The following is a 27,240-nucleotide window of genomic DNA, read 5'->3' on the forward strand; positions in this document are numbered from 1 at the left end:
TAAAGAAAAGCTAGGTGTTTTCTTGCCACTGTCAGACTGATCTAACCTGAGATCAATGAACTCAGTCCCCAATTCAATGAACTCTTGATTCTTTTTGTTTGATTCCTTTTTTGCTCTTTTTTTTTTTCTTGTAAAGTTCTGTCAGTGCCCTGTATATTTTGGATATTAGCCCCTTATCTGCTGGTTATTGGGTGAACAATTTCTCCCAGATGGTGGGTGGCTCTTGTATTCTGGGAAACTATTTCTTTTGAGGTGCAGAAGCTTCTCAACTTAATGTATATCCCATCTGTTGATTCTCTGCTTCCACTTGTTTGGGAAAGTGCAGTTTTCCTCCTTGAAGATGCCTGTAGTCTCAATGTCATGGAGTGTTTTTAACCGACGTGTTGTTCTATATACCTTATGGTATCAGGTCTGATATCAAGGTCTTTAATCCATTTGGATTTTACTTTCGTACATGATGTTAATTGGGGGTCTATGTTCGCTTTTTTGCAAGTGGCTAACCAGTTCTGCCAGCACCATTTGTTGAAGAGGTTTTCCCTGCTCCACTTAGGATTTCTTGCTCCTTTGTCAAAAATTAGGTGCTTGTATGTCTGGGGAACATTCTCTGAGAACTCAAGCCTATTCCACTAATCTGAGGGTCTGTCTTTATTCCAATACCATGTTGTTTTGATAACTATTGCTTTGTAGTACAGTTTGAAGTTGGGGAAAGTAATGCCTCCCATATTCCTTTTCCCTAGGAGTGCTTTAGCTATTACTAATGGGGAAAAAAACTGAATTTATATAGAGATTATAATCATTACAGTCTGGTGGATCTTGGGCTATAATTCAGGCAAAGCACCCAAAGACAAAAGTTTATAAATTTAAAAAATAATAATTGGAGGGGCCGGAGAGATAGTATGGAGGTAAAGCGTCTGCCTATCATGCAGAAGGTCATTGGTTCAAATCCTGGCATCCCATATGATCCCCCGAGCCTGCCAGGAGCGATTTCTGAGTGTGGAGCAGGAGTAACCCCTGAGTGCTGCCGGGTGTGACCCTCCCCCCCAAAAATAAAAAAATAACAATTGACGTCAGGTTTTGTATAGGCACCATATGAAACCAGGATGGGTCAGTGCTGTGACCCTTTTACCAGGTGTTTCTCAGGAAGGCTGGTGCTGTGAGCCTCTAGGGTCACTTTGGTGTTTGGGGTTATGGGGGGCCTTGCAAATGTTAGACATGTGGTCTACCACTTGGCTATCTTCCAGACCTTTCATTTTAATTTTTTCCCAATGTCTTATCATTTTTTATTTTGTTTTTGTTTATTTGTTTTTGGGCCACTCCTGGCAGGGCTCAGGGGACCATCTATGGTATTGGGGGGGTGTCAAATATGATTCAGCTGCTAGTAATGCAGCTACCTACTCTACTATCTCTCCAGCCCCTCAAATTTTTACTTTGTACTCAATTTGAGGAAAGCAACAGAAATAGTAAAACCATAATTATTTTCCTCCAAGATGGCTTCAAATTTTCTGAACTTAATTTCTGAACATGCAACAACCAAAAATTAATTTATGATAACTCATAAATTATTATTATGATGAATTCCAGGTGTTTGGGGCAGCTGCTGGCCTAGAGCTTAAGACATTGGCCCAGGCATAAGAACATGTAACAGGGGCTGGAGTGCTAGCATAACAGTAGGGTGTTTGCCTTGCATGCAGATGACCCAGAACAGACAAGGGTTTAATCCTCGGCATCTTATGTGGTCCCCCAAGCCTGCCAGGATCAATTTCTGATTGCAGATACAGGACTAACCTCTGAGCGCTGCTGCTGGGTGTGACCCCTCCAAAGGAAAAAAAAAAAAAAGAACATGTAACAGGTGTGACTGCTTTTGTTGCCACTCTGTGCACTTCATGCTGCTTTCAAATCCACATCCACAGAACTATCATTCAACCTCACTCCTCAGCAAAAATAGGGAAAACTTTCTGAAATCTTCCCTGGCAATGCAGTCATCCAGAAAGATGTTTCTAAGATGCAGAAACGGAATCTCTGAACATGGCCAGAGGGAGTAGCAAATGTGTTCCTCCTGGTAAAAGTTAGATCATCTTCAAAGAAATGATTTCATATTTTTTCCACAGATTCAACGCTCATGCAGGGCCTCCTGTGTCCATGAGGGGACCTACCCTGGTAAGTGCCCCTCACACAAACACAAATGTCCAGGAAGTCAGATTTAATGTGTGTTTTTTTTTTTTTCTGGTCTGCCTACAAAAGTCAGATTCACCCTAGTTCCAACTGACATTTACTTCAGCTGTTTACAGTTCTAGAGAATTCAAAGTTTCCCAGTCATGATTGACTTCCTTTTGGCTTTGCCAATAGACTCTTTACCAATGGGCTCTGCCAGGCAGGAGCAGATCATCAGGCCACCTTGCTACCCTTGCTGTGTCATTTCTGGTATATTACTACTTGTCACTCCTGCCAACCCCTCAAGTGGTGACACCTGGAAATTAGTATGGATCTGAGCTGTACCTTTTCTGGTGAGACCACCATTTCATTCAAAAAAACAAAAAAAAAGCATTGGGGGCCAGAGAGATAGCTTGGAGGTAGGCATTTGCCTTGCATGCAGAAGGACGCTGGTTCGAATCCCGTCATCCCATATGGTCCCCCGAGCCCACCAGGATCGATTTCTCGACAGTGAACCAGGAGTAACCCCTGAGCAATGCCAGGTGTGACTTCCCCACCCCACCCTCAAAAAAAGAGCACTGCTAGGTGAGATGTGTGTTCACATCAGGGATTTTTCCAGCAAGGACTTAAATTCAAATTCATCTTTGTACTTACAAGCTGACATGGTCAAAATTTCAGTTTTCTGTTTGCTGCTTCTTCAGAAGTAGGAGAGAAACATTGTTAGATTTATTGTGTTGTGACCTCAGTACTAGTACCTGCCTTTATTTCCTTTTATCAAAAGCATGAGAAAAAAATAAGAGATAATATTTTATATATATAAATATATCATAGTAGTAATGATTAAATTATTATGAAGAGAAATTATACAGCAATTATATATTTCTTCAGAGAACTGTTCCTTCATTTTGGATAATACTGTATCCTGTATTTCCTTGGAGATCTCTCTCCCACACCTTGGCACCACCACCATGACCCAGGCATCTTATCATGTCATTGAAACTAAGAGGAAATCAATGCAATATGCATACTATTTAATATAAAACCCATTTAAAAAATGAAGAAACTGAGATTTGGAGAATTTAGAGGTCAAAGTCAGGTCACAGTTATATATGCTGGTTTGGAATTAGAAATAATTGGATCTCTGTATCTCCATAACAAGAGGAAACTAGGGGCCGGAGAGATAGCATGGAGGTAGGGCATTTGCCTTTCATGCAGAAGGACTGTGGTTCGAATCCTGGAATCCCATGTGGTCCCTTGAGCCTGCCAGGAGTGATTTCTGAGCACAGAGCCAGGAGTAACCCCTGAGGGCTGCCGGGTGTGACCCAAAAACCAAAAAAAAAAAAAAAAAGAAAAGAAAAGAAAGAACAAGAGGAAAGTAACATTCCTAGTCCTATCAGTCAACAGCTCTGAGTGTACATGAACCCATTTGTTCACCTCCTGCAGCCTCTCCTTGGATGGAGCTGCTGACAGGACACATCCCATTGAGGCTCACCAAGAACGAGAGCTCTGGGAAACATATACACACCTGCTTTTTCTTGGAGAAATATTCAGAGCTAGTTATGAGAGACCTGGGGTTGATAGCAGGCAAGTGAAAAGCAATACAAACAACCAGATCTTAATAGACAATGGGCCTCTTTTGGAGGGAGACCTTGGGATTTGAAACAGCCTGTGGAGGAATAGAATCTTTCCTCTGATGCTCTTTTTTTTTTTTTTTTTTTTTTTTGGTTTTTTGTTTTTGGTTTTTGGGCCACACTCAGCAGTGCTCAGGGGTGACTCCTGGCTGTCTGCTCAGAAATAGCTCCTGGCAGGCATGGGGGACCATATGGGACACCGGGATTCGAACCAACCACCTTTGGTCCTGGATCGGCTGCTTGCAAGGCAAATGCCACTGTGCTATCTCTCCGGGCCCTCCTCTGATGCTCTTAATTGTGGCATGCGCCAAACCATTTCATTGCTCAAAAGCATGTCTGCCAAGAAAGTAAAGGCAAGGAAATAAATGAAGTCTTTCTCACAGGGCTACCGTCTTATTATAGGACAGTATAGAAAGTAAGAACTAAAGAAAGAAGGAAGGAAGGAAGGAAGGAAGGAAGGAAGGAAGGAAGGAAGGAAGGAAGGAAGGAAGGAAGGAAGGAAGGAAGGAAGGAAGGAAGGAAGGAGAAGGAAAAAGGGGGGGAAGGGGAAGGAGGAAGGAAGGAAGGAAAAGGAAGGAAGGAAGGGAGGGAGGGAGGGAGGGAGGGAGGGAGGGAGGGAGGGAGGCCAAGACTGGGGAAAATCCCACGAGGTATAAGTGTTCTTTCCTTTTCATAGCTTTCTAATTAGGAGGGAGAGCAAACACCTCCTTTTAATCTTTTTATGATTTTTAAAGTCCAAACATTTTCTTTTTTAGTTTAGGCACCAATATCTAGAATATTATAAGTATTGTAGAGTTTCATCATGCAATGTTCCAACACTGTACTCTTGGGGACATCAGTTCTGTAGACCAGCTCTCAAGCTTTGTTGCCTTTGCATATTTGTTCTTCCCTGGAAGTCTCCTCTCCTTGGGATCCCTCTATCCCTGATATCAAGACAGAGGCAAAAGGTTAAGATGACTATTGTCCGGCTGTTTGAGCTACTTGACATTTGTCTTCACATTACACTCCTTAATCTTACCTGCCTTTTCCCCCAGTTCCTGGATGTTTTCTATCTTTGTCTAGAAAATAGGAGAAAGCTGTTTATGAAGCAGTCTAAGACAGATTTCACATGACTTGAAGTTTTTTCATAGACATCCTATCCTCAATTAATTTAGAAGCCTACACGTGGCAGAAGTTAGCAATGATGTCCCAGAGATTCTAGGCAAGATTTTAGGTAATATATCTCCACTCGGAATCCTTGCATTAGTGGTACAAAAGAGGTTCTGACCTTTTTTTAAAAGAGATTCCACTACATTATCAAATGACTCTGCACTAAAGAGAAGAAAGCTGTGATTTAACAGTACCTATTAATTTATTAATTAATATTAATACTATTATTGTTGTTAATATTAAAAGACAATATTAACATTGTCTATTAATGTTGTGACTCAACATTAAAAGAAGAAAGGGCTCAGAGAAAAGAGAGAAAGGGAAGGAGGGAGGAAGAGAGAGAGAGAGAGAGAGAGAGAGAGAGAGAGAGAGAGAGAGAGAGAGAGAGAGAGAGAGAGAGAGAGAATCTAGTTCAGAGTTTCTTTCCACCTCAGTACGATCAACATTTGAAGCTTAATCATTCTCTCTGTGGGAGGCTGTTTAGGAATGTTCAAGCGGCATTCCTTTGCCTCTACTAGATGCCAATGTCTCTCCTCCATTTAAGGGTGATAAACAAAAACACCCCCACCCCAAACTGCCAAGAATTCTAGGGAATTAAATCACTTCGAGTTAAGAACTATCTTCTTATAGGTAAGGAATTGGGTCCAAGTAAGCTCTGTCTATGAGAGCAGGAAAAATAATTTATCATTGCCCTATAAGGCCCTGAACAGATTCTGAACAGATATGACAGATTCTGGTGGAGACAAATGTCAGGTGACATGCCAGCTTTGTACCCTGAAAATATCTCATAGCATTGTGAACTTCCTGGGGCTATACTGTATCTGCCCATCAGTGTCCCCACTGCTAACCAAGCCGTGAGCACTCAGAATGGAAATAAGAAATAAATGGGAATGTTAAGCCACATAGCTCTTTTATATATTTGGCCTTTGCAAGATGATAGAACAAAATCAGGACCGTCTTGGAAAATGGATTTGTTGACTTTAGCAAGACGTCTGATAATATCAGTGAGCTTAGATTTCAGGCTCTGACAGCTGTTCTGCAGGTTTGGCTGCCCTGGGAAGTTCTTAATTACTCTAAAGGTTACTCTGAGACAGTTTGTTTGTCTAGTCATGTCAAAATTGCAGACAACATCTGTAGAGTGAATTGGGTGTAGATGAAAGGCCTCATTTTGCTCGGTCTTTTTTATGTCCTATGTTTGAGAATGTAATAGATTCTAAAGCCAATATTTTGAGATAAGTATCTAATCCTGTGGGCCTTTTCTAACTCATTAGGCTGCAAACATCAGTAGCAGTCCTCCAGGAAATTCTCTACAACTGCAAAAGAACACAGTAATGGCTAACAATGACTTTAGGCTGGAGAGATGGTACAGGGGATGGGGGTGGGGGTGGAGGTGCTTACCTAGCTCTGGCTAATCCTGATTTGATCCTGGTTCAATATATGGTCCCCTGAGCACAACCAGAAGTGGCTCCCCAAATCCCAAAATTTTAAGAATAATAAGAACATCCAACTATAAGCACGTTTGTAATCATGGAGCTTAAATAAGGATACTATTTAAAAAACAAATATTAAGGACAGTTTTCGTTTTGCAGAAAAATCTAACACAGGGCCTCATACATAGAGGCAAGCTGTCTACCACTGAACCACATAGCAAACAAGATTTACTAAGCTCCAGATACCATTTCAAGTATTTTACTATTTATTTTATTCTTGCAGCAACACAGGACATGTGGATGTTGCTGTTGTTTTTATCATGATTAATAATTTTTTATTCATACCCATTTTATTTTAAAAAAAAGTGAATATAGATAAAAGTGGAGTAATTTGGGGCCAGAGCGGTGGTGCGGAGCGGTAAGGTCTCTGCCTGGATGGCGCTAGCCTAGGACGGACTGCGTTTTGATCCCCCAGCATCCCATATGGTCCCCCCAAGCCAGGAGTGATTTCTGAGCACATAGCCAGGAATAACCCCTGAGCGTCACCGGGTGTGTCCCCCCTAAAATAGTGAAGTTATTTGACAAAAGTTTTAAAGCTATGAAAGGGCAGAGACAGGAAGCCGACCTAGGTAGATACATGTGCCTAACCCTTGTGCTTTCCTGCCTCAGACATGTTTTTCTAAATCTTAATAGGCATCTCAATTCTCTTAATAATCTTTACTAGAAACCTTAAAGTGTCATTTTCTACCCTGATGTATAGTAAATCGATCCACAAGTGATAATAGGGTGCAATAAGAGCAGGAATATTTAAATAAAGGTTCTTGTCCTTGGAGAGTTTAACAATTTATCAAAAATCTGTATATTGGGACCAGAGCAAAAGCACAGAGAGTAGGCCACTTGCCTTGCACACCGCTGACCTGGGTTTGATCCCTGGCATTCCCATAGGCTCCACTGAGCCCGCCAGCCCTAATTCCGAGTGCAGAGCCAGGAGTAACCCTTGAGCACTGCCAGGTGTAGCCCAATAACCAAAGTAAAATTTGTATATTACTTTAGAAACAAAAAATAAGGAATGTAGTGTACATAAAAGGACTAGGAATCAGATATTATAGGTGTAAGTAGTCAAAGCCCACTTTTTATTCATGTGATATGTGTCTATGACTCGTTTTTCTTCTGCAAATCAGGAATAATAATCCTATCTAATTCACAAATTTATTCTAAGGAACAAAAGAAAGATGATCTTTTAAAAGTATATTGAGGGGTGGGGCCGGAGAGATAGCATGGAGGTAGGGCATTTACCTTTCATGCAGAAGGACGTTGGTTTGAATTCTAGCATCCCATATGGTCCCTCGATCCTGCCAGGAGCGATTTCTTTTTTTTTTTTTTAATTTTTTTAAATTTTTTTATTTTTAATTATGAGAACAAAGATGCAAAGAAGGAGGACAAGGTAAAGTTACAGTGGAAGGACAATCACCCATAACATAATTCTCAGAAGAAGTCCCCTTGCTGATATCTTAACTTTGAACTTTCAGCCAAAGAACATTAAGATAAATAAAACAGAATTCATGTACAATTACTTTGTCCCTCAAGTCCCCAGGTTGTAACACATTATAATATTTCGTAACAGCACACAAGGCAATCTAAAGCCATAAAACTTACATAACTCCTTAAACATTAGAACCAGGAGCAATTTCTGAGCACAGAGCCAGGAGTAGCCCCTGAACACTGCTGGGTGTGACCCAAAAACAAAAAAAAGAGTATATTGAGGGGCCAGAGCAGTGGTGCAAGTGGTAAGGCATCTGTCTGCCTTGCCCATGCTAGCCTAGGATGGATCGTAGTTCAATCCCCCGGTGTCCCATATGGTCCCCCAAGCCAGGAGCAATTTCTGAGCACATATCCAGGAGTAACCCCTGTGCGTCACCGGGTGTGCCCCAAAACAAACAAAAATAAAAGTATATTAAAAACCTTACAAATGAATTTCATTCAAATACTGAATAATTATTACCAAATAAATGTGCAAAAATGTTATAACAATTCAGAACTGAGAAATTTTATTAGGGAAAAGTAATCTTGAAATTCAATTCAGTAACCATTGCTTTAAAACTGATGACCTGACAGCTCAGGATACAAAGGTGAATATTACACTTTCTTAGTTATTTTACAAGTTTGTCCACATTCTGGTCCTGATTCACAGTTCCTTTCAAATCTCTAGTTTCCCCGGTCCGAGAAGGAACTGATATTTGTAGAAGGGAAGAAGTGAAGTCTTCTTGGTAAATAAAAAATGGAAATAATATAAACAACTTAGGGATTATAGAGTAACACAGTGATAGTGTGTGTGCTTTGCACATAGGGGGCATGGATTTAATAGGTATAACACCAAAGGTGTGCAAAATAGACAGTACTTTAGGCGATTCATTCTCTTGGAGAGAACTGTAGTAGGGCTCATAGAGATAGAAATTGAGAAATTGAACTCTGAAGGATGAGCTAATACTTTGAAAGAGAAGAGGAAAAAGGCACATATAGGAACAGAGAAATTGAGTCATGGACTATGAGCATGGCAATTGAGAGAACTGTGTACTATGAGTTTGTAGCATAGCTTCCTGAGGGACACTCAGGAATCAAAGGCTTAAGTCAAATATTGGAACCCAACTTAGACACTGTTGCAGTCTAAAAGTGTCTGAACTTCACTGTCGGAGTGAGAAGTGGGAAGAAGGCTTCTCTCACAGCACAGGATGTTATTTTGAGAGGATTCTGAATCCAAGACCATACTCTGACTGAGAAATTAGATTTCTGAGGAGCCCTGAAAGCTCTATTTCTGTTGCAGAGGGTCAGGAAAGGGAGATGCTACAGCAGTTGTCAGTGGTGTGGTTGGGCTTTGAAGAGTCCTCAGCTAGGCCACAGTGCATTAGTAGACTAAAAACAAGAGAAGATAGCATGAGCTCTAGAACCTGACAGGCTGGGGTGAATTTCCTCCAACAGGGTTATCTGAAGGAGAGAACCTGACCTCCTGAAACCCACTTTTCTAGGACAGTTTTCTCAGAAAGGAAATAATAGGTCTAACTTTATAAGGTGGTTGAGATAATAAAAGTACCGTATTTTCCGACGTATAAAATGACTTTTAACCCATGGAAAACTTCTTAAAAGTCGGGGTCATCTTATACACTGGTATACAGCATGCTGTAACTTACTCAGCTTCAGGGACAAGTGATCTGACCCCCTCTTACCACCACATCCCATCCAGCTGCCAGGCGTCATCACTCAGTCCTCGCTTGTCCTGATTAATCTTTCAGAACACACAGAGGAGTTACTGAGTTACTGAGTTACTGAGTGCTGCATCCCATCCAGCCACCGGGTATCATCGCTGGTATGTGGCTTTCCGGTCCTTAATCCTCTGTTCAGCTTTTATGGGACACAGAGGAGGTACTCTGTCTCCCTCTAGCTGTCCTATTAAACACTGTACCCCAGCCAGCTGCTCTTGAAGGAGCCCCCTCTCACTGCTCTCAATGAAGATCACAATTAAAAAATCAGTCACTCACTACAAATGACAAATGTAAAATGATTGCTGGTGCTCCAAAGTCTAGCTTTAATAAACATATACTGTTAACCTTTGAAGATTCTACTCTTTTTCTCTTACGCTTTTTAATTTCCATTTTGTGTGCATTAAAAGAGAGGTAGTCTTATATGGCTAATATAAGCCCAAACCCAACATTTTAATAGGAAAAGTAAGGGGTTATCTTATACACCAGAAAATATGGTAAAGTGCCCTATAAAGTTCTCAGAACAGTTGGCATGCCTAGAATAGTTGATATAAACCTGCTGCTGCTAATGATGACCATATTCATATATAATCTAAATAAAAGTTACAGACTGACAGAAAAGTAGCATTTATTCAGTCTGTGTCAAATACCTTCCATAGACTGACTAGCAGCTACTTTTTTTCCCTTGCAAAATCAAATGATTGGGGTAAACTCCTTGCAAAGTTCCAACTGAGTTTAAATAAACTCTCCACTTTGTTTCTTAGCCATACAATTTACATCTCTATGTGTTGGAAGCATCACTAGCATGTGGAATGAGTGGGACAGGTCAAGAAGCAGAGGTCTGGGTTAGACATTTAACCAAAGGCATCTGTGCTTAGGGGTCAGTTGGTAGTAATTCTCTCAGCTGAGAGAGGGTCATCTCTTCCTCTGAGTCCAACATTTTATTTCAGTACAAATTGTTGTTAGAAAGGGATGTCCAAAAAAGAGGTTCTCTGCCTACCCAGAGAAAATGTGAAGTTAGTTTAGTTTTAAAATTGCAGAAAGATGTTGATGCTTTCTGTTTTATGTGGTTCTACTCTGTTCAAGCTGCAGATCTGGGGAAATGCATTTACAAGATCATGACTTAGTGATGTTAGTGCAAAGACTTAGAGGCAGTAGGGCACAAGGAACAAAACCTTGATGCATTTCAGAGAAAAGAACTAAAACTAGTGTCCCAAGTGATCCCTTTCTCTTAGTAGCAGTTCACTATTTCTTTTATTTGCTTATTTTGAATTTTATATTGGTATGCAAAATTATATCCAATGACCACCACATAATAATTGATTTATTTTTATTAATAATTCTCCTTTGCATGTATCCAGGTAGGCATGCCTATGAAACTAAGACCCACAAATTCTACCCATAGTTAGGTAGAATTTCTACATGAAATACCTAACCTGGATCCTGAGAAAGGAAACAGACAGGAGTGACAATTTTGAGAATTAGGGGATTAAGAGAACCTGAGTTTTAGAATTGGATCAACCTATGATGGAGAAAAAGTAAAAAGGTTGGAAATTTGACAAGATTAGACATTTGGTCTTAGGCATCCAACATGAGATGAGATGTGATGGTGAGCATCAGATGAAAGGGGCACATTGTGGGTGAGAGGGAGGAAGAGGCAAGAGTCCAGAAACTGGAGTGGCCAACAGCCGCCTGACTTGTTCAGGGATTAATGGAGAATGAGTTAATGGAGAATCACCAATGACTGAGCCAGTTTGACACAGGAAATGCAAATAGAGTCTTGGGAAAAAGAAAGTGAAGGCGTGGTACTGGATGATTCTGCCAAGGTTAGGAAGACAAATTAAAGCATGAAGTAGAGCAGTGATGGATTTGTTGAAATCAAGATAAACATTTGCCAGTCAGGGGAGGAAAGCAACTTCAGCTAAACCCTATAAAAACAATCCTATAAAATAGCACTAGTTTTTAAAATTATAAGACCATACTTTTCCAACTTTTTGTTTCAAAATTACTAATCAGTTTCTATGGTTTCCCCAATTCTGTATGAACTCTGGATGGAAATACTTTTTTGTAAACCCATTAAATTCATTATGTTCATGCTTCTCTACAAGCACCAGGAAACCAGTTCTTGGTCAAATAGGTATGGCATGTATCATACCATTAATCATCGAGAGTGATTCAGTTGATCTTGTTGACAGGTGTCCCCTTCTCTCTCTCTTTGCTCTGTGCGCGTCCCTCTCAAAGCTGTAAATCCACTCAAAGAAGACATCGTTCTTCATATAGAGAGAGACTTTCTTTGGTCAAGAGGATATGTTTCACTGCTAGAATCTGCTATCAAGAACTCAAAAAAGCTGAAATTCCATGGCCCATGGAATGGCTTAAAGGCCAAAGCACATATTTTGCATTCAGAAGCCTCAGGTTCAATCCCCAGCACTAGATGATACCCCAGGCAGGGCCAGGTATGACCCCTCTCAAAAAGAAATCAAGGGACTGGAGAGATAGTAGAAGGGTTCATTCCACCAACACCATTCAAATTTCTTGCACCCCATAATATCCTCCACTCAGAGAACCAGCAGGGGTCGCTTTTGAGCAGAGCCAGGAGTAGTCTTTGAGCACCAGAGGGTGTGACCACAAAAAATAATAAATAGGGCCGGAGCAGTGGCACAAGCAGTAGGGCGTCTGCCTTGTACGCGCTAACCTCGGAGGGACAGCGGTTCAATCCCCCTCATAAAACTGGAAATTGTGCTCCCATATGATCCAGCTATATCACTCTTAGGTATATACCCTAGGAATACAAAAACACAATACAAAATGCCCTCTACACTTTTATGTTTATCGCAGCTTTTTTTTTTTTTTTTTTTACAATAATCAGAATATGGAGGGGCCGGAGTAATAGCACAGCAGTAGGGAATTTGCCTTGAATGTAGCTGACCTGGAAAGGGCCCAGGTTCAATCCCGGTATCCCATATGGTCCCCAAGCCTGCCAAGAGTGATTTCTGAGTGCAAAGCCAGGAGAAACCCCTGAGTGCCACCAAGTGTGACCCAAACACCAAAAAGGAAGGAAGGAAGGAAGGAAGGAAGGAAGGAAGGAAGGAAGGAAGGGAAGGAAGGAAGGAAGGAAGGAAGGAAGGAAGGAAGGAGGAAGGAAGGAAGGAAGGAAGGAAGGAAGGAAGGAAGGAAGGAAGGAAGGAAGGAAGGAAGGAAGGAAGGAAGGAAGGAAGTTGAAATCTATTAGGAAAATTCTTTGCAGTCTTTAAGAGTTTTTCAACTTGGGAGGATTTTATGGAAGCAACTGTACTCTGGCTAGAGGTGAGTCAGAAATAATATTGTATTTTCTGTTTTAAATTTATCAGGCAAATCAATACAATTCAACTCTAGAAAAGCAAGTGGGCTGCAGTGCATTTGTCCCCAAACCTGCAGGCATGAGAGAGGGAGGTGGCCTGCCTCCTGGGGATGCCTCCCTGTTGGAATTTTTCCAAGGTAAGTCTACATTGCCCTTGGAACTCTTGATAGAAGTAATTATAGCTTGTCTGCAACTGTTCAAAACGTATCAAACTCTGTATCTTTGTTTTGGTACTGTATTTTTGAAATTCTCCTGCTGGTAAATACAATTAACACGAATATTAAAAAGCATGTATGTGTAATCTAAGTCAAATGGTCATATGCCAGGCCTGATAACTGAATGGAATGATAATTATGCTTAATATTTAACATCAGTTAGAAAGGAAATACATCTCTAGAAATAGAGCTATAAAGCTTACTCATCTTAATCGACTTTTATTCTTCCTGCTTTGTATGTCAATCAAAAGGAAATTGAACCATAACACGATTAACCTGGTAGAACAGATAACAGTGAAGATTGAAACAAATTCCAAAAGTACTAGACATGCATGAGTTTTTTTTACATAGCTCAGCTCACCTATTCAGCGAGTGGTCAGTGAGGGACTGGGCTCACAGCCAGGTACACCTTTGAATGAAATGCTCCCGTGAAGAGATCCAAGGAGAAAGAAACACCGCTCAAAGCTAAGGTTTTGCTAGTAAAGGAGACCAGCGATGAAATGAAAATGATGCCTCTTCCTCAGGACAGAAGGAGAAGCAGAAGTGCAAGTTGCTTGCCCTGAAGAGTAGTAAGTTGTCAGTGTCGGAAAATTCTGGATGATTTGACCTTTTTTAATTACACTTTCTGGTTCTCTCTCTCTCTCTCTCTCTCTCTCTCTCTCTCTCTCTCTCTCTCTCTCTCTCTCTCTCTCTCTCTCTCTCTCTCTCTCTCTCTCTGCATTTTTTATATGTTTGTTTGGGGGAGCCACACCTACTGATACTCAGGGCTTCCTTTTTACTCTGCTCAGGAATTACTCCTGACTGGCTCAGGGGACCATATATGCTGCTGGGACAAGTAAAGAATGACTATTTTTTATTCATCTCTGCTTTCTGGCACTTTCTATAGTAATTACATAGGCACTGTTTTCATAATCAGCAAAGTAGTTAAGAAGAGGTAATAATGAACAGCTTTAAAAAGAGAATAGAGGGCCCGGAGAGATATCACAGCGGTGTTTGCCTTGCAAGCAGCCGATCCAGGACCAAAGGTGGTTGGTTCGAATCCCGGTGTCCCATATGGTCCCCCGTGCCTGCCAGGATCTATTTCTGAGCAGATAGCCAGGAGTAACCCCTGAGCACTGCCGGGTGTGGCCCAAAAACCAAAAAAAAACAAAAGAGAGAGAATAGAAAGGAGCTCCTTTCCCATAGAATTCTCTATAAACAAAAACATTAGATCACTTCTAATTTAGATACATACTAATGATAATCATCCCGTTGATCTTACTATTTTTCCTTAGTATACATCCTCATCTATATATCCTCTTTATAGCACATTCCTTTATTTTCATTCTATAACTTTCCTTCATTCCAATTTGCAACCAATCGATCACAGAATTCCCTTTCTTTCCCAACATTCATCACTCCATCTATTATCTTTCTTGCATAAAACACACACCTATGCTCCTTTCACTAGCCTCGTCTCTCTTCACTGCTGACAGGCAATCCTGCTGCCCTGACTACTGTACTCTTGATTCTGTGCTCCAGCCTCTTTCTGTGCCTTTTTCTGTATCCTCCTCCTAAACCTGTGGCTCTGGGAGGGAAACTTGAAACTGCCCTCTTTCAATTTGGATACAAGTTTCTTTTCTTTCTTTCTTTCTTTTTGTTTTTGTTTTTGTTTTGTTTTGTTTTGTTTTGGGGCCACACCCGTTTGATGCTCAGGGGTTACCCCTGGCTATGCGCTCAGAAATCACTCCTATGAACTTCACAGCTCTGCTGTGAACCTGATGGATCCTGCCATGACCCTAGGGAAGAGTGGGTCATCCCTGCGCTACTTCCAGCCTGGGGGTGATTCTGCATCCAGCTTTTTTCATCAGGCCATACCCAGAGCTCCAGTTCCCTTAGGCCTTCACCTACCTTGAGGAGGTCTCAGAATATCCATGATACATTGGAAGCTATGTTGAAGATCTGGTCTATGTCATTTGATCCTTAAAGAGCTTCAAAATGTTAGTGTCTGGAGTTGAAGGACAAGGCCATACAATTGAAATAAAGCAAAGCAAGGCTTTATTCCATCCACTGACAAGCTACAAGCTGGCTGGCCAAGGTCACCTTCTAGAGAGGTGACCTGGCCATGGAGTCACATATAAGGCTAGAAACAGAAAGACTTGACAATCAAGTTGATTGGCTGTTGTCTAGGGTAGTTCTAGGGTGTTTTATCATGTCATTTTATGGCTAGGTGTCTAGGGTGGTATGCTGTGGTTTATAGGGCTTTGGGTCAGTGCTATTTTGTTGGGATAGAAACAGCCCTTAAATGGAAACTTAGCCTGTTAACCTTAAATGAAAACTTAATAATGGTTTAACAAAATGGAGTCCCTTCTGCTCTAGGCTTCACAATGGTATAATATATATATATATATATATAATATATTCACAGTGGTAAATATAATAACTGAATGAGGAAATATAGTGTATTAAAGTAAGGGTGCATAGATTATCCTTAAATCCAGAGTATAGGAAATATATAGAAGGAAAGAAATTGGGAAGGAAGGAAGAAGAGAAAGGAATGTAATGAGGTAATGAGGTGGGGGGGGGAACCTTGTTTATGCCAGTGATGCGGGAGAGTGGTATAGTTATATATCTAAAGCACAGATTCAACAACACTGAAGCCATGAAACCTAAACTACAACCACAGAACTTTGAAATGTGCCTGTCAAGGTGGAAGGTGACAGGGTGGCAGAAGGTTGCATGGGACATTGATGGAAGGAAGTTGACACTAGTGGTGAGATTGGTATCTAAATTTTAGAAATATAAAACCCAGCTATCAATATCTTTGTAAATAATGGTGCTTTAATTAAACAGTTATTCCTGAATGCAGAGTCAGGAGTAAGGCCTGAATACCGCTGGTGTGGCCCCAAGCCAAACAAAAAATAAATAATTAAAAAAAAAAAAACATTGAGAGACTGGGAAGATAGTTTAAGTGGTAACACCATTTTATATATCTCAAAAATTTTCCATAAACTAAAAAAATAATCACATAGAGGCTGTTGTTTTGTTTTTGGGTCACACCTAGTGGTGCAAAGTATTTATTCCTGTCTCTGTGCTCAGGCTTTACTCCTGCTGGGATCCAGGGACCATATGTGATGTTGTCAATGGAACCAGGGTTTTGGCCACATGCAAGGCAAATGCCCTTCCTGCTGTTCTCTATCTGCCCCTCCCCATTATATTTTCCATGCCATATTTAAATTACCCTCATAAACATTTAAAAAAAATAAAACTCAATGTGTATTTATTGTTAAAGGACTACAGTGATATAAACAATGATACAGTATATATCATCTTTGGGAACTGTCAAATGCTCCAAGATGATAGTTCTACTTGGACTCTGATAGGTTATTATTGGGGAAAAAATGTCCAATGTGATAGCATGTGACTGACACTGGTTTTATCCCTAGCACCATAGAGAATCTGAGTGCTCCCAGGGGTCAGTACTGAGCACAGAGCAGGAATAGCCCCTGCGTTTTACTAGATGTAATCCCCACAAAAGAAAAACACAAATGTGATTATGTAAATACCATTCAAAGAAAGAACAACTCAGGACTGGAGTGGGTATGCCATTTGCCTTGCATGTGGCCAACCCAGGTTCAAGCCCCAGCACTCCATATAGTCCCCAAAATCCAACAAGGAGTGATCCCTAAATGCAGAGCCAGGAGTGTGACCCAAAAAAAAAAAAAAACAAAAAAACAAAAAAAAAAAAAAAAGCAGTCCACTGAAAATATTTCTGTGATGTGGCTGAGATTCCTGGCTGGAGTATTTTAGCATCTTTGCAACTATAAGGTCAGAGTGAAATCTTTTGAATTTAAGATAAAGCAAAATGGTGAACTTGTATTGTCCCAAGGTTACATTGGATATAGATTGTAAGCATGGACTCAAAGGACAGGCTGTCTGGCATATTGCAAGCTGTGTGACCTCAGTGACTTTCTTCATATCTTGAACCTCAGAAAATGGGAATCATGCCAATCTTACATGAATATTTAAAAAGCTAACATACTAAGAACTGTGTCTGATACCTAGAAAGTGTCCTTTTGCAAGAGTTCTGAGGTGCCTTAAATTTTCCAGGGAAAAAAATATCTACTGTATATTGTTCCAATCCATCCAAGTAAGTATGTTTAGAAATTAGGTGCTAAATGATTGGTAGTCATGCTGTTTTCCTATTGGTGCAACTAAGAAATTACATAGTATTTGTACTCTATCTCTATTAAAATATAAAAATCATTAGAAATATTTAGCTACTTACTGATAACAAATATGCATGAAAAACCATTATTAAATGTTGTTGGGGGAAATGTAGCAAAATATTGATTTTTAAAAAATATAATTAGAAAAAGTGTGAAAAGGAAAATTCCATCATAGTCTTATGAAGTTAGGCTGTCTTTTGAGGGAGAAGTAGCCCCACCAAGCAGTGCCAAGGGAGTAATACTCTTAGCACAGTGGTACTGAGGGCTACCACGATCATATCCAGGATGCCACAGGTGCTGGCATCAAATTTAGAACCTGATGAGCTATTTTTTGAGCCCAAGTCAGACTACCTGACTTGGTCAGGGATATTATAGGAGGATGTGGTACTTTCCTAGCATGTGGTTGACACTGGTTTTATCACCATAGAGAACCTAGAGTTCTCTCTAGAACTCTCTAGAACATAGAGTGCTCCTAGGTGTAAGTATTGAGCACAGAGCCAGGAATAGCCCATGAGTTTTATTGGATGTAATCCAATATGTAATCCCCACAAAAGAAAAACAAAAAATATAACCAAGTACGGGGAGTGGGCACAAAGGCTGGAGTATATCCTTTGCAAATAAAAGCATTGGGTTCTATCCCTGACACCCCACAGTGTCCCAGAGCACTACCAAGAGTGGTCCATCAAACATTGTGTTAGGAGTACCTCCCAACACCCTTAGGGTATGCTCCCTTCACCAAAAACTAGTCAAATCTACTATTACCACATGTATGGTAATAGGATAAAAATAAAATTATAAATGATTAGTTCTTGAATAAAGGCATTAACTCATTCAAATGGTTACTATATGATAAAAATCTTATATCAAAAATTGACTTATATTCCTCTTTTAGTTTTAGATGACTTGGATAACAAATTAGCTGAGGAACAATCTTCAAGTTCAGTAAATACTGGAATACCTCTCAACCATGGATCAAGAACACAGTTCAGCCATTTTCACCCCAATGAGAACAGACATGGTAGTATCACAGGAAGACACAAGAATAACTATAATAAAACAACCAACATGTCTATTTATGACATCCTAAGACCAGGAACTCCTAGAGAAGGTTTCAAAACCTTTTCTCCTAGAACAAGGACAATTTATGACATGTACAGGACACGAGAACCCAGAGTTTCAAAAGAGGATTATATGCCAAAGAATACTTTCGGCAGTACTTCTCTGTGTCTTGACAGCAGACAGCGATCAGCCTCACAAACTACCAGGCATTTCACAGCAAGAAGCTTACATTTTCCAGGCACGACCCAGAATAAGAGTGGGTTTATACTACCAACTCACCAGAAGAGCCCAAAGAGAACTCCATTATCATCCATCATATGGAACAGATCGAATCCTTCTGAAGATAGGCAGGAACAGGAAGACTTCCTAAATAAGACATCACCTATGGACATTGAGCCCAATCACCCATCTATGTATCCTCTATATTTTCAGGAAAATACAAGACATGAATTTTACCATTCACAGAATATGTATCAAAATGTCAATTTGCATGCACCGATGAATAATAAAATGAGTTCTGACCCATTTGAGAACTCAGAGAACATGCCATTTTACCCTCAAGACAACCCATTTGCTAGATCGTTCTTTAGCAATACCTTTGGACAAAACAGAGAACAGAGATTCAGACAAAGTTCTTTTGGGAGTCAACAGGAAGCACATTCTCCCTGGTCACACTTTAGCAGAAAACCATTTCTATCTTCTGACAGTGACTTTGAAATGGCCTCTGTGGAAGCAGATTGTGCATCCACCAGTCAAAAACACAGTGTTTCTTCTCAACACTGGGAATCGTTTTCTTATAGCTATAGAACTAATATTTCCAGAAATCAAAAAGAGCCACATTCCTGGCACTTTGGTTCTGAGGCTCCCACAATGGAGAACATGGAGGTATCACAAGATCCTGGAGACCAGGCAACTCTTCATTTTGGTACGCCAAATATTTTCTCCACTACTGGTTCAAACTATCACATAAAATCTGGTGAATCAGAATATCAATGGAACAGTTATCCTAGAGAAGCACCTGTAAGCAAAGAACCCAACTCATTTGGGATTGCTCAGCCTCTAGTATCCTCATGTAATACTTCCTTCCACCAGACTTCTGGTGACAAAAGAAATCCTCAAAGCTCCAACTTTCAGAATTCCACAGTCACACTGCAAAAAGTTCCCAGTAAGCCTATCTTTCTTCCAGGAAAAGGCTATAGAGAGGTCACTGTGACCAACAGCGATTCCATTGATTATTTACCTCTTACTAAAAATCAACCCAGTGTTATGTCCACAGAAGGGAAAAATGACAAAGACTTAAACAAATCCAATTTGGTAAAAGATGAACAGCTAAACAAGATGGATCAGACTAGCATGACAAATGAAATCTTCCATCCTGTTTCACTGGTAGTGGACTCTCACCCCTTACCTGATGCTCATAGTTCCCTCTCCCAGGACTCCACCAAGAGCAATAGGTTTGTTTTCAGTACACCTTCCAACATAAGTTCAAAAAGGTCGCCTAGAGTCCATCCTAAGAAAGATAACCCCAGAGTCTATACATCGTACAGGAATAAAGTCAACGAATTTAAAAAAGATAAGACTTGGACCGAGAACAGGAAACACGGCTCAGCAATTTCCCGTCCCTTCAGAACAACATCATCTTTTCCCAGCTCCAATCAAAGTTGTCACCAAGAACTGACCATGAATAATGATGATAGGTCAAACACTCTTCAAAATAACCTCTGGAGTTCTGAACCTATTGATAAGCCAAATACACATTTTCCAGAAGAACTTAAGCCTTTAGATAACTATGAAGAACGGCATATCAAAACCCATTCTTCCAATAGCAATGAGTCAACTGCCTACCAAAATAACACCTATTGTTCTTCACGAGTGAATAATTCTTTCTCAGATACTGTGATGACCCCTTCTACTACAGAATTCTCCAGGAGAAGTGCCTCTGGGTCAGTTTCATTTCTGATAGAGAGAGATGAAAAAGACAATGATAGTAAGAACCAAAATAATCATGTTGTCCCAAGTTCCTTAGAAATCCAAAAGAGGAATGATGTTTGTGAACCTCCTATGCAAGATGAAGCAGTAACTATTGTTAGAGATTCATCCCATTCTCCATTATGGGACAGAAGGGGGGAAACAAAAATAAGACAGAGCATATCCTCTTTTGAAATGTTAAGCAAAACAGGAAGTGGACCAGCACCCACAAGAGAAAGCTGTAACCTCATGTTAGTGAATGAAAACAATTCCAAGTCTCCTCAACTTCACCCAGTTTATTGTACCTTTCCAAGAAAATCAGCCAATATTCTCTTCAATAGCAAGAAATCAGAAAGTAATGCAATGGCTCCTTCACTTAGGGGTGGGACACTTCCAGTCCCAATAAAAAATAACATGGAAGGTCCAAGAGAGCAGTACTCATCTCACAAATCCAGTGTCAGCTCTTCTGAGTCAGAAAATGAAGGTTCCAAAGTCCTTGCAGTCTTAGTTCCTGTAGTTCCCACAACTGGAGAGGAGGAGATAGAAAGCAAGAGAACCGTTGAATCCACTTCTGTTGACAGAAAACCACTTCCATTTCTTGAGAGAGCCATGTCTTGTCCCTCAGGGGTACAATTGGCCTTGACTGGAAGGGATGAAAGAGGAAAACATCTGGCCTCAGACAAATATGCTTCTGTTGTAACCCCCAGACCATGGGAGAGAGTCATTAGCCCACTGGAAAAGGATGCATCTTTCAGAGAAGGTTCTTTAATCAAAGGATACAAACAAAATGAGTACTTTCCAGAATGCACTGAAAAGAGTGGTAAATCTACTGTCCCTGGGACAGATGAATGTCCCCTTTCAAATGAAGACTCTTTACCTTTTCCTTCTGACATGTCAGGAAAGGGAAGTGAGAAAACAGTACAGAAATTTAAGATGACTAGTACATTTTCAGTATCTGGTGATGAAGCTAACATAAAATGTTTTGAGGTTGTTTCTTTGTATTATACCCTACCAAGGCAACAGAGCCAAAGAATTGGTAACTTTCTTCAGGAGTATTCACAGCACACAGAATCACTTACAGAATCGCCAAAAGTGAGAACTGCATCACTTCCGGACTCTGTAAAAGACAAACTAAAATGTTCTGTGCCAGAGCCTCCAGGAACCCCTTCACCTAAAGATCTAACTTCTACTCACCGAGATTGTCATCTTCCCTTCACCGCTGCTAATATAGCTGACTTGCCATTGCCCAAAAATGGGGATTCAGGAGCAAAAGAAAAAGCTGAAAAAGCTCATCCACACCCCATTAAGTCATGTAACAGTGGTCCTTTTAAACTCCGAGTTTATTCAGAAGGGAATATTGAAAACTCCCAAATGGTAGCAGGTGCTGGAAGGCATGCAGGGAGAGTTCTGGCTAGCAGTGCAACTACAAGTGGGGAGTATGCTCAGGAAGATTATCTTGCTGATGGATTGCAGCCTAAAGAAGTCAGAGGACAAACTGGAACAAATTTCCAAAAACAGACCAATACAACACTTTGTGACCTAGAAAGCCCCGTCTTTGCTCTTACTCCTGCTTTGCATAAACTACAGCTTAGTGAGAAGTCCAGTTCAGATGAACCAGGTATAAAGAGTTTACAGTTTGAACCCAGGGAAATACCTCAAAGAAGTCAAGAAGTGAACAGGACAGGGAATTGGGAGGCTAAAAATGAAGCACAGAAGTTGGCCTGGAAGCAGCCTTTATTTCCTAGTGGAAGTAATAAAAATGAAAGCAGTCTGGATGAACAAGAAAGGGGACCACACAGACCTTCAGTCCAACACAGATCGGCAGCCATGCCCAAAGCAGGCAGGAACTTTCCTGCTAAAGTTTTAAGCCCCAGAAGACATGTAGCTACTATCTTTCCCCAAAGACAGAACAGTTCTGACTTCAGTAGTCTTTCTCTTGACACACCAGAGTGCAATCCACACTCCCTTGAGTCTGCTCCAAAGTCCACAGACTCCAAAGACGAAAACAGGTTAAGTAATGATGGCATCAATGTGAAGAAATCTGAACACACACTCCAGGCTACTGTATTATCCGGCAGAGAAAATTCTAAGCACTTAAGCAATCAGAGGCTTAACAGAACTTCACCATCACATCAGTATGAATTCAAAAATATCTCAGAACCACCACCAAAGCATGAGGAGTCTAAACAGACTCAGCTTTTGGAAAGAGAGGCAGGGACCCCAGCCCTACCCACAGTCACCCACCTGGGGGAAGCAGATTTCTTTGACCCTCCACTTCCCTTGGAGCCAACACTAAAGGCCAGTATCCGGCCAGCTAGCTATCAGCAGCAACGACAAAAGCATGCTTCGTCTCTGGAGCGGGAACCCGAGCCAAACCCCCATCGTTCCAAGAGTTTAAAAAGCATCTCCTTGCATGGCTATGGGCTGCGTAAAAGTCAGCCTCCAAAAGCCAGGGAGCGCCACTTTTCTGAAAACACATCTATGGACAGTGCCCTGAGTCGACTGACCCTCAGGGATGAATTCCCTATCAAAAGTGGGTACACTCGAAGATTCAAATCTTTTTCTGAACTCTCTTCCTGTGATGAAAATGAGAGTTGGGCTTTGTATAGTGATGAACCAGACACGGGACTCAGGTCAGCAACTATATCCAGGCCTATCGACTATGGAATTTTTGGGAAAGAACAACAGTTGGCTTTCTTGGAGAATGTAAAGAAGTCACTCACGAAAGGAAGATTGTGGAAACCAAATTTCCTTAAGAACCCTGGTTTTCTGAAGGATGATGTGAAGAACGCTGCTAACCCCCAGGGGTCTTCAAGCTCCGATTCTCCAAGCAATCAGGTGTCCGAAGAGGCCCTCGGACACAGCGCACCACTTAATATCTATGAAGAGGACATGGCTGACGCTGACTCTGACTGGGACTCGGACACAACCACAGACGATGAGTATTACCTAGATGAAAATGACAAAGAGTCGGAACTGTGAGACTTGTCCAACAGCATGAGGAATTGTTTGACCAAAACGTTGTAATGGGAAGAGAGGTAATGTCTGTATCTATGGAAAGTTGTATAAACAAATAAGCTCTTGCCTGGACTGCCTGCTCGCTCTCTCTCTCTCTCTCTCTCTCTCTCTCTCTCTCTCTCTCTCTCTCTCTCTCTCTCTCTCTCTCTCTCTCTCTCTCCCTTTCTCCACACATAGACATAAACATATCTATACACATACATATATGTATATATAAAATTATATACATCAAGGTATATGAACTAAGAATTCTTGTTTCAGAGCCTCTCTGTTTCCTTCCTCTCTATATATAACATATCTCTGCATTCACATCCCCAGCTAAAATTTAATTCATCTTTCACTGTTGGTTTTCTGCTTACTTTCCCTACTTTCCCCCTGACTTTTTTGTGCAATTTTCATTGTGATTCATAGCCTTAATATTCCTGGGACATACAAAAGTTGTATGTTACCTAGCACAATTATAGGTTTCTGTACTGGTTCTTCTGATCCAAACCTCCTACTTTGGTCATTGAATATAATGTACAGATCATAACAAAGGAGTAAATATCCATAATGTTTAACTTATCAATATGTAGAAACTTTAAAATTCTGACTTTTGTCCTTCAAAACGGAAGGGAATTTTCATAAAGACATCTTGGTAGATGGTAGATCCAGGAAGGACCTGGATAGTGTTAAGATTGTAGATGAGGACCTATATGCTAAAACAGAGTATCAGCAAATCTAGGGATTTACTGGAAATTGTTTTCAGGAATTGGCTTATTTGTTAAGGGCTCAACTTTAATCAAGTCAGGAACTTGGAGTAGGTAACCCAATGACACCATAATTGGTTTTACTGTGAAATTTCTACTGAGGAAGGAAGCGAACAGAGGAATGGAGAAAATCAAATATATCTTTATTGGAATGAGTCCTTACTTCAGTGCTGTCTACCTACTCATTTTCCCTATTTCTTCAGAACTGCCTTTTTCTATTTTATGTGTAGGATAGGATATTTCCCCCTAGGTAGACATTTTATCTACAAGTTCATTTTAGCCTTAGTTATGCTACTGAGTCTGTTGGCAGAGGTCTAACAGTCTGGCATTCACAGGTTTTTCAGCAAAATAATTTACCAAACCTTGGGAAATAATAAACACTTTCACATTTTTTTCCAGTAGTTTATAAACAACTCATATTCACTGGTAATTGGGCTTTCCTAATTCTGCATGCAGAAATTTTGGGCATTTCTAATTCTCTTAATTAGAACAAAGACCATAAAAACAGTAATAAAGACAATCTGCTAGAAGTAGAGACAGTATGCTCCTCTGGATCTTACTTCACACTGGGGTGGGGAGAGTGGTGATGTGGATGGATTTTCTCTTATTTGGTTTATAGATTTCATTTCATTTTCCATTATCTCCAATTGGTATGTTTTATCCTTATATTTAAATTAAGGATAGTAATAGGTATTGTTGAATTGTATAAAGTTCAGGAACTGAACAAAATATAAAAAAGGAACTAAATCATTAATATTATTATCATCATCATCCCAATCATTGCCTTGCCTAGAGGCAAAAGGCCAAAATTACTTTATATCATACTAATGAACATGTGGTAACTAACATGAAATTAGTATTCCTTAAATCTGTAACTTGTTTTCCACTTCATAATTTTCCCAGTCAGTCTTCAGCTCAGAGACTGATATTAGAATTTTAAATCAACTACTGTGAACTTTTCAACTTAAAGTTGTATAATAGAGAATAAATAATATTTTATTCTTTGTTTTAATATATTTGTATATTTTCCATTCCATTTTTATCTGGCTGGTTCAGTAAAATTTCATAAACCATAACCATTTTCCATATTATTTAATGATATTTAAGTTAACATTTTAACATTCATAGTCATGATTTTTTAGTGACCAATTTGCAAGTTCTTCTTTGGTTAAATGCTTTGTTTATATGTATACTCAGAAGGGTGAAATGCTTTTTTATTTCACTGAGATTGGATTATGGCAATAGTTAGGCAAGTTAAGGTGAGAGTAAAGAATTATTTCAGGGTCCTGATTTTCTATACTAGAATCTATTATCTGAGTGCTCATTTGCATTATTTATAATGTTTATTTGTTGATCTGCCTCAAGAATCAAGAAAACAGAAAATATATAAAAAATAGTACCTTCTATAATTTTATACTTTTATACAACATTTCGTTAAAGAAGTATAGTAAATTTCTATGTATTTTAGCATACAAGCTGCTGCTTTTTCATATTCATCTTTGGTATAGCTATAGTAATTTATAATAGTTGTTTTTATACTCCTTACTTGTTTTCTAAGAGATAGTCTTTATTAAAATACTCCAATAAAAGAAGTAAATCATCAGAGAATATTTTATCTTGCACATGATTAACTTGTTTAAGTGACAAAGTTTATATATAGGTATAAATTTTATACTGTACAGCCTATTTAAAAATAGGATTTAAGAGATTATTCCAAATGTTAGGGAGTTCTCCCTATATAACTTAACCCCTGTCATTGTAAATACATTGGCGTTCATAATTATCTACCTGTCATATCAAGGTTTGAACTGATGAAAAGCTAATGGTAGCTACTTTGTATGCTTGTATTGGAAGTGGGAAAAGAGTCTGGGTAGATTATGGAAAATATAGGGGTCAAATTGGAATAATCTGGCATCAGTAAAAGTAATATAGTTTATTGATTGCCAGGGAGCTAAAAATATTTTACTGCTATGTGTTTGTTAATATGTATATTTTTCTCTCTCTACCCACATTTGTGAAGGTATTATCATTTAGGGGCACTTTTGTGTCCTGAAGCAAATATGTTTAAGCACTTTTGTTAAAATGTTGTCAGATAATCCTTTTATGCAGTTATTCTCAAATGTTCTTAGATAAAAATGTCTTACAAGGTACAAGTTTAAAACAATGCCTGTGTGAAAATAAATGATTTAAATATATGCACTATACGACTTGGTTTTTATTCCATTTTCAATTGATTGTCAAAACATTAGATAAAGAGAAGAAGAGAAGAAGGAGAATAAAAGCATTCAAGTAAATGTTTCTACTCATGACTGAAGAAGACAACCAGCCATGAGAAGAATTGGGCATTTTGGGGGGCTTTATTGCATTTGCTTTTGCTTTGGGTCCACACGCAGCAATGCTCAGGGATAACTCCTGGCTCAGGAATCACTCCTGTCAGTGGGTGCTTGTGTGACCATATGGAATGCCATTTAAGGTAAGTACCATAGCCAGTGTATTATCTTTCTAACTCCAGATGAGTTTTTTTTTTTTTTAAGTGTCTTGAGGGCCAGAGAGATAGTTCAAAAGACTAGAGCATGTACTTTGCATATGAAAGCCCACGTGACACCTGGTCTCCCAGTAACTACTTCAGAAACCAACCACCAGTACTGATGGTTGTGGCCCAAGAACAAAACAAAACATGAGTGGCTGGAGACTAGGAAAAAGGCCTAAGTAAAGCTCATTCTTCACACGAGTGAGTTCATGGGTTCAGTCTCTGGTAGCACGTGAAAATTAACAAATTGATATTTTTACTTGATTCTAGGAAACTTTGTGCTAGTAGAATAAATCCTAGTCTGAGTTTTCCCTCTAACACCATGCTTCTCCGTTCTTTCCAGATTATTCCGTAATTCCAATCTAGCAATACTTGTAGGAATACTTAGGAGGTATGTAGTAAATATTGAAATAATTGCCTGCTCTATAGACACCTTTTCTTTCCCTTGACATCGCCATTCTCTGACACATACCATTCTAACCCTCCTCCATGCTGGCTGTGGAAGAATGAATGTCCCTGCAGAACTTATTTGTTCAAT

General features: G+C 39.8%; 1 protein-coding gene across 1 annotated transcript in view; it reads left to right on the top strand.

The window, feature by feature from the left end:
- The window catches only part of EXPH5 (exophilin 5), a 91,827-nt gene extending 68,440 nt beyond the window's left edge, over positions 1-23,387 (top strand). Inside the window, exons 4-6 of the mRNA XM_049778656.1 lie at positions 2,109-2,157; positions 12,966-13,092; positions 18,271-23,387. Coding sequence (XP_049634613.1) covers positions 2,109-2,157; positions 12,966-13,092; positions 18,271-23,387 — 5,293 coding nt within the window. The remainder of the gene's footprint in view (positions 1-2,108; positions 2,158-12,965; positions 13,093-18,270) is intronic.
- Positions 23,388-27,240: the final 3,853 nt, after the last annotated feature.

Source organism: Suncus etruscus, chromosome 8, assembly GCF_024139225.1.
Source record: "Suncus etruscus isolate mSunEtr1 chromosome 8, mSunEtr1.pri.cur, whole genome shotgun sequence".
Lineage (NCBI taxonomy): Eukaryota > Metazoa > Chordata > Mammalia > Eulipotyphla > Soricidae > Suncus > Suncus etruscus.